The following is an 8,409-nucleotide window of genomic DNA, read 5'->3' on the forward strand; positions in this document are numbered from 1 at the left end:
ATCTGGCGAGGGGCCGCGCTGTCACCTCCTCTGGCTGCCCATGGCGCACGGCGCTTCCCGCCCTCCGGCCCTTGGCTCCACCTCTCCCTCCCTGCAAACAATTTTAATTTGTACTACCTCTCTTCATTTATATCCTTCAGCGGCCTCTCTCACTGCTGCAGGTCAACTGAAAACTCAAATGGCGACAGCACACGTATGCTAAAAAGGTAGTCTATTTGCAAAACCTACAAGTCATCTGTAAAAAAAACCCCCCAAACCCTCAAAGTTTTAATTCTGAAGTCTGAATAGATCACAGATGTACCATGTAGGCTGGGTGCGGTACGTAAAAAATAGTCGTTTATATATAAGTATTTTACTAATAATAAATATAAATAAAAATTACCCTCCCCAACCTGTGTTAATTGTGGAGAGTGGATCAGGCGGCTTTCACAGCACTTGTTCCTTCAATTCCCTCCCCCCTTAAAGGCAGGGGATAATAAGTTCATAAAAATAGATACACAAAACCAAACCCATTTAAAAAAAAGCAAAAATAGGCCTATTGAACACAAGTCCTTGCAAGTGTCAGGCAGATAGAAAACACGAGCTTTGTTTTTGTGTAACATTTATGCTCTCAACAGTATTTTCTGCTTCCTTTCAGTGAAATCTAAACCACAACAACTACAGTTGTATAGCTTAGGTAATTGAGTAACATACTGAACACTATCTAAGCCTTGTAACTAAAAAACAGCATTGAAAAAAAATTATGGTAAAATTTAATCTCTCAAAAAATCTAATTCAATTCCTGCAACAGCAACTTTAAAATAATTTCTAAGCATAAACAAGTCAGATAAGTATGGGCCAATTTAAATTTCAACATGCTGGTTTTTAAAATGAACAGAACTTAAATTGTCATCTGCACCTTTTTAGCATTCTCAGTCTCCCAGATGAATACAGCAATAAATTACAAAAAGTTTTTTCAAAGGTGAATTTAGTGGGTGTTTTAGAAAAAAGTCAAATCAGCAAACACAGGAAAAAAATAAAACACTTTCCACACGCAGATATGGTGAGTAATTCAACTTCATTCTTGGCATTCACCTTTACAGCAACCAATTATCACACCAACTCAATCAGTGCCTTGTTTCACTGAGATTTCCAACAAAGACACCAATGCATTTGTAGCCTAAGAACATAAATTCAGAAAGAATCAAGCTGCTCCCTCCTGCCCCCCTCCCCACCAAAAAAAAAAAAAAAAAAAAAAAAAGGGGGACATAATTTGGAGTTAGAAATAAACAAAACCAAAATGCTCCTGCTGCTGCACCTACCAACTGCCACGCTTTGGATTCCAGGTCACACCAGTTATGCAACTGCTACGTGACTGAGGTAGCTCAGTAACTGCAGCAGCAGCCAGCACCCTTCCCAGCCTCCTGTTCCTTGACTCCATGCAGCCCTGATTTATTTCTAGCAAACCCAACATATTTTAGCAGAGGTGCAGGAGTTTTTAAATGAGCATTCTGCAACTTGCACAGATTGGAATCCCAGGGGGATTGTCAAAGAGTCAGCAATTCTATCTGTCCCCTCATGCTATTCCTGGAGCACCAACACGGCAGCATTTGCTTATTTTGTGTATCCATTAATGAAAATTCTCTCATATGAGCATTACTGCTGTACAGGAGAAAAGAAACACCTTTTCAGATGGGCAGCTAATAATTTATTTTTTTGTTCTTCCTAACAGTAACGTTAGAATTCTTCTTCTGCGTTTGGAACATGTGAAGTCTTAAGTTTCTTGAGTTTTTCAATAGCAGAACATACTGAAATCTCTCCATGAACTTTGTTGTCTCTTGTGCGCACGTTGACAGCATTATTTGCTTTCTCCTTTTCTCCAACCACTGCAAGACATATACCACAAACGGTATTAAACTGACGAGCTACATTACAAAATGATAGTCCAGACAAACTCTATGCCAAACATTAAAACTGAAATGATATTCATAAATGTAAGATGCTGCAATTACCCAAGATAAAGTTATACTGAGCCAGCTGTGCATTTCTTATTTTCTTGTTTAATGTGCAACTTCGATCTAGATCCACATCCGACATAAATCCGGCTTCAAAAAATTCACTGCAAACCTAATAAAAAAAAACAAACACAAAAAACTCTCACTTAATATTACAGTGTATATTCTACGACATTAATTTGTACATGCTGTAATCTCTGATCTCTTCCTAGAAGTAATTAATGTATGTGCGTGTAAGGAAGTCCATGAAGTTACTGGAAGAAAACTGCACACACACTTAAGGGCTTAGCAGGAGTCCAGTTGGAAGACAATACAAGGTAACATGCATATCAAGTATTTGTTGATCTCCTCAGCCAGCTACAATGCTGAATGTCAAAAGTGTTTCCTCAGTCTGAGAAAGGAGAAAGAGGAGAAGGAACAAAACCACTTATGCTTGCCTTGAAAGAAAAGGCTTAAAAGGGGAGAGGGGCAAAACCAACCATGGTCAAATGTAATGTCGTCAAGAGCATACATGCTGGGAAATGGAAGAAACCGGCTCTGCCCCTACTTAAGCAGACAATTTTGTAATGAAGTATTACTTAGTATGTAAGGTAATTACTGAAGTATGTACATAATAACAGAACCCAAAACACTTACAGTTGCATATCCCTTTCTCAGGCTTATACAACACAGACTACATGGAAAAATTTACCCCCCTCCAATATATGTCAAAAATAATTAAAGCATTAATTCTTTGTTCTAGGACAAGTACTTAAGGTGCTATTAAAATTGCTTGCTACTATAAAAAGGCAGACCCTACTCTCACCTGCCGGGCATACTCTTCAGACGTAGGTCCCACAGGCACAACCATGACCTGCCGTGGAGACAGCCAGAATGGCCTGGCAAGCAGGACAAGAAAAATATTTAATAAATATGCATTTTACATTTGCATTCAAATCCATAGTCATGTTCCCCAATCATAATTTCTTTATAAAAATATTTATGCTGGCTAAAGACACTGGATGTTATCTTCCTGTTTTCAAGTTCACATAAACTAGCAAATAGATTGATTTCAGTAAAATGACATATGCAGAACTTTGACCTTCTGTCACTTCCTAGCTGACTTCACAATTTTAAACAGACTTTTTTTTTTTTGCATAATTTCCACTTTTATTTATAACTTTATAGTGAAAGGTGGACAGTCAGACAGATAGGTGTCTGAAAGTAAGAACTAACTCTTCCTTAATACTTTAAATCCATTAATGAGGAAGAATCTTCAGAGCTTATTCAAAATAAAACAATACATCTTACAAGTTAATAAAATATTTCACATATTAGGACTAATTAATGTCTGTATAAATAATTGCTTTACATATACCTAACATCATCTCAGTAAAAAAGCATGATTTTTAAGAAAAAAGGAAGAATAAACACAGCACATTTACACTGAAGTACAATTCTTATTTCTGCTTTATTATATAATTTTTCCTGCAATCCCTTGCAACTGAGTATCTAATAATGAACTATAAATAAAAGATTATCATACAGCTTAGACCATAAAATTAGACTTCTTTTCTTCTTAGAATTTTGAGAAAATTCTACAGAAGTTATTTTGCATTATAATATAATGTGTTTTCCTACATTGTTAAACATTTCTTAGAACCACATTTGTACCACATACCATTTTCCTCCATAATTTTCTGCTAGAATAGCTATCATTCTCTCCACAGATCCCAAAATAGCTCTGTGAATAATCACTGGCCTTTTCTTATCATCGCCATCCTTTCTGAAAAAAAGTAAGTAGTCTTTTAAAAAAAAAATTCTCTTAGCTCATACACATATAATCCTACTAGTATTTTTGATTCTACTTTTCACAGAAAGACAAAGTTCAGTTACTTATACTGAGGCAAAATCTACCCTTTTTATTAAAAATGTACTTTCTTTAAGTAACCTGGGCTTTTAAAGGAATACTGAATAATCATAGTGTCTAAAAATAATCATGCCTATAGCTACTGGCATAAGCAAACACTCCTGAATTTTAAAGACACTCGACTGACTCAGCTCCATTTTTGTGTATTTGAATATTCAATGTTCTTCCTTGCTCTTTCTTTTCTGCTATGTCTCACTTTTTTGTTGCACAGGCTCTTGCCTACCCTTACTGTTAATTTCTTTCCTTAAATTACAATGCTGTGATTAAAAAATTTTTAAAAAGCCATCTCCTGTTTACAACAGAATTAACACCTACCAAAGAGCTACGAGATCTACTGTAGTACATGCAGCAGGACTGAAAATAACAAAGATTCTTATTCTATCTTCCCCATCAAACTCTTTAGAATGTGAAAAAACAAACACAGCAAGAAGAACAACCCAAAAAATGTGTGCTCAAGTCAACATGGTACCATGATTAATTCACTCAGTGGATAAATATTCCTCTTCCTAGCTGGAAGCTGAAGTGAGATTTTCATTAGAAAACTGTTTGCATTTGGTTTATGTCCAAAGTTAACTGACTTTATCTGATAAAAAGATTAAAATACTTATTACAAGCATACTAGCTCCTTAAGATGTTTGAATTTGTATGAAATGTCTTCAAAAGGAGGTAACTGACTAGGCTGAAAGCGCAAACTGACTCGACTTAATTGAGTTTTCTTTAGCATTATATATGCTCAGTTGTCTTCAGAACTGACAGACAAGACATATAATGAAATTTTCCTGCAATCAGTAGCACTTACAATTAAAGTGAGCTACCATTACATTGAGGAAATATCTTTCAAGTTTGTGACTCAGTCCTCTACTCACCAGGGATGCTTCCTCTCCTAACCAGGCTACTGATACACAGGCTAATGATTTGTTAAATGAGTAAAAGGGCATTAATACTTCTCAGTTTAATGGGAATTACAGATAATGAAAGTCAATATTTTTTTAAAAAAAAGGTTAATTTAAAAGAGGAAGGTAAATAGCTTAACCACTCACCCAACATAAGTAAGATTAAATCGAATGGGTAGTTGGAAGTCAAGTTGGATAGTAGCACATTGATGGTACCTGCCAATAGCATCTTTGATTTTAATATCAATCTGTGAAGAAAAATAACAGAGTTACTAAATATAGTTTGCCTGCATTGCACCTGTGTTCTCGTCCATTCTAAAGTATTAAAAATGCTGATTCACTAACCTTTGGACCATAAAATGCTCCATCTCCTGGATTCAAATTCCATTTTTCTCCGAAGTTATTCAAGCTGTTTTGAAGTTGCTAATCATAAAAATGAGAGAATAATTTAAAAAGGTATAGCAGGGCCTTTCATTACTATAAGTCAAAGCATTTGCCTTTGAAATGCAAAGGGAGTCAACAGGCAGCACGACTCCTATTGTTCAAGCATTTAGTCATTTATGATAAATAATCCTGAAATAAGTAGTTCCTTGTACAAGTGTTGTGATTAATCTGAAAAAGGATTAATAAATATCAAATCAGTTCAAGATAAAGGGCTAAGTGAGAATCAGAAAAATCTCATTTATACAGAAACTTGACATTTAATGTGATGTTTTTCAATAAGCATTTCTACCGAGGATAATATTTAGCATCCGATTTAAGCAATTTCAATATTCAACACAAAAGAACTTACTTAAATATTCAACTCTGCAAATATAAACAATAAAGGTTTTCATTGTTTTAAAATTAATTACCTTTTCTGCATGATCCCAGATCTCTAACTCGCCTAGATAGTTTTCTGGTCTTGTAGAAAGATGTAGTTGAAAGGTAAAACCAAAGACAGCATACACTGACTTCAAGAAATCAAGACAGCCCTTAATTTCTTCTTCAATCTTAAAAGTAAACAAAATACGTTAAAATTTACTTACATAAAAATGCAATTAGATTTACTGAATTCCTCATAATCAGAATATAAGAGTCCATGAAATCATAATTAAAAAAAAAAAAAAAAAAAAAACAACAGGAAAATTACATCCTACAAACCCAAATCTAGGTAACAGGTAAAGAGAGCTGAGGTGGTGTGGCTTCAAAACATGGCAAGAAAAGGAATGCTCTTGTTAAGCCTGGGCTTCTGGAGCCACATAGCATGAGTCAGACTTGACAAGAGTACATCAATTTATTCACATAGCTCCACTAAAACCTATAGCATTACTGACACAGTATTTATTCAGCATTAATAAAGGAAACAAGAATGTGGTCAATAGCTTTTTTCTTTGTGGAGGGAGATGGAAAAGATTTTATTTGGGATTTACCTGCCCAATATATCTTTCTAAAGGGAAAAAGCCTATACAGAAAATCTTATTACATAATTCACAATCAATAACATCCCTCAAATATAATCATTTTCTTCTTCTGATATAGGCATTTTTAATTTAAAAGAGAAAAATAAGTATCACAAATTATGGCACTGTTATTTGAGAAACCTGTAACAGAGAAGCTAAATTCAACAGCTATTGACTTGAGCAATATTGTAGAAGGTTAAGAAACGTGGAATACCAGATGACTAAGAAGGACGTACCTAAACCTAACAAAAACCCCATCAAAAGCACCACTATGCTACAAAGCAACACAACAGAAGTTACAGTTGAAATACTTTGGGGATTTTTTCTTGTTTAATGTTGGTTTGCTCTAATGGCAGGGGGGCGGGGGGGGTGTTAACAGTTTTGGGTGGGTTTTGGTTTTTTTTTTTCTTTCTTTTCTACCTGTTCTATCGTGCAAAAGATGTGAGCATCATCTTGTTGGAAGCGCCTTACACGAGTCAAGCCACTCAAAGTCCCAGAGAGTTCATTTCGGTGAAGAACTCCAAAATCTGCAAGTCTAAGAGGCATTTCCCTCCAGGATCGTGGACGATGGGCAAACATCAAGCTAGAAGGAACATGGAAGAACCTTCCTTTTATCCTTCTTATAGAAGATTTAAGACAATGCTAAAGAAACTAATACAAGTTTAGTACAGACAGCAATCACATTTTAATTATTTATGCATTCAGGTTGTCTGCATTGCAAAAGGTAGGCAAACAGAAAAAGCGCAGCACTCGGAACGTATTGCCAAAGACCACCCAGAAAAAACACTGCAAGAGTAACAAATCAATACTGGCTCATCTGTACCTTCTTTTGGTACACAATGTCTGATGCCTATCTCTATCCAACATAATTTGTATTTACTAGTGGTACAGACTAGTGTCAGCATGCACAAACCTAGCTCACTTAGTGCAGACCTACTGAAAGATCCTTCTACAAGAACTGTATTTGATCTGCACTTTGGGACACTATCAGGAGAGCTCTCTGGACGCACCACTTGCTCAGCAGTCTATTGTTAACATAAATGGAGTATTAATGCACATTACCATGTATTTCCCCACAGCCCCACAAAGGATAAATATAGTAAAATAAGAAGTTTTTCAGTTGAGAGTACAAACCAATGTCCTGGACAATTCATTGGTTTAAGGGCAAAAGTTTCCTTCTCAATCTCAAAAGAGAACATATTTTCACTGTAGTGCTGCCAGTGTCCTGAAGCTTCCCAGAGTTTACTGTTGAAGATGTTTGGAGACACAACTTCAGTAAAATTACGCCTGTGATATTCCTCCTACAAAACAAATTCAACATTTAAAAGGTGACAGAACTTTTGACAAGCAAAAGCCTGATTCTTTTTAAATGTGTTCCTATGATGGTGATACTGGGAGACTAAAGGACTACTGCTCATGTAGATTTGACACAACTAGAAAAAGCACATGTTGATGCTTTACTCTGTTCTATTTTCAAAAAGGTTAGATCTGTATAATCATAGTGAAAATCTGGTGTATGTTTACATACATATACGTTTCTCTTTCTGGGGACAGCTCAGTGCTATGGAAGGCCTATCACCTAAAATCAACAACTGATATTAAGCTGTTAGGAGTTACATTAGTATATACTCACTCGTATGAAATCCACGAGTGTGTTATAAAGAAAGGCACCTCTGGGGAGGAAAAAGCAGCTTCCAGGACTCAAATCATGAAAGAAGAAGAGTTCTTGCTCCTAGGTAAATTGAAAACAGAATGCTGTAACACCACTTCAGATGGAACTGCACAACTGCAGAACATGACTACTTCACACATGTTGAGAGACCATTCACAAAAAATTAAATATTATAGCAACAATAACTTTTCTAGAAGTCTACAAGTTCTCAGCTACAGTAGTTAATTTATCTGTAGTTCTTACTCTTAGAAGTTTGTAATAACACTGGAATGCCACTTGACTCTGTGACTATATAAATACACATTTCCTCAAAATCCTGAAGCCTTAACCAATCTTACCTTTGACAACCAAAGCAATTAAATCCATCTGATCCGAGAGCTGACGGCTGAAGGTTGTGAGCCAGTCATTCTATATCAGAATTCTGTCTCAAAAATGTAAGCTCAGCAGTGTGGCTCTGATATGTCCTTGGAGAACCTTAGCCTCTTTAGTATCATAGATA

The 8,409-nt window shown here is 35.7% G+C and overlaps 1 protein-coding gene across 1 annotated transcript; it reads right to left on the reverse strand.

Annotated features, from left to right (window-relative positions):
- Positions 1-1,716: 1,716 nt before the first annotated feature.
- LOC104517491 (threonine--tRNA ligase 2, cytoplasmic) lies at positions 1,717-7,970 on the reverse strand (the record flags this gene model as incomplete). Its single annotated transcript, XM_010170614.1, has 10 exons — positions 1,717-1,865; positions 1,992-2,106; positions 2,800-2,872; positions 3,655-3,759; positions 4,944-5,044; positions 5,142-5,219; positions 5,651-5,788; positions 6,659-6,821; positions 7,373-7,539; positions 7,872-7,970. Coding segments are annotated over 10 exons (1,188 nt in total), but the record flags the coding sequence as incomplete, so codon positions are not given.
- Positions 7,971-8,409: the final 439 nt, after the last annotated feature.

This window comes from Antrostomus carolinensis, unplaced genomic scaffold (genome assembly GCF_000700745.2).
Source record: "Antrostomus carolinensis isolate BGI_N321 unplaced genomic scaffold, ASM70074v2 scaffold54886, whole genome shotgun sequence".
Taxonomy (NCBI): Eukaryota; Metazoa; Chordata; class Aves; order Caprimulgiformes; family Caprimulgidae; genus Antrostomus; species Antrostomus carolinensis.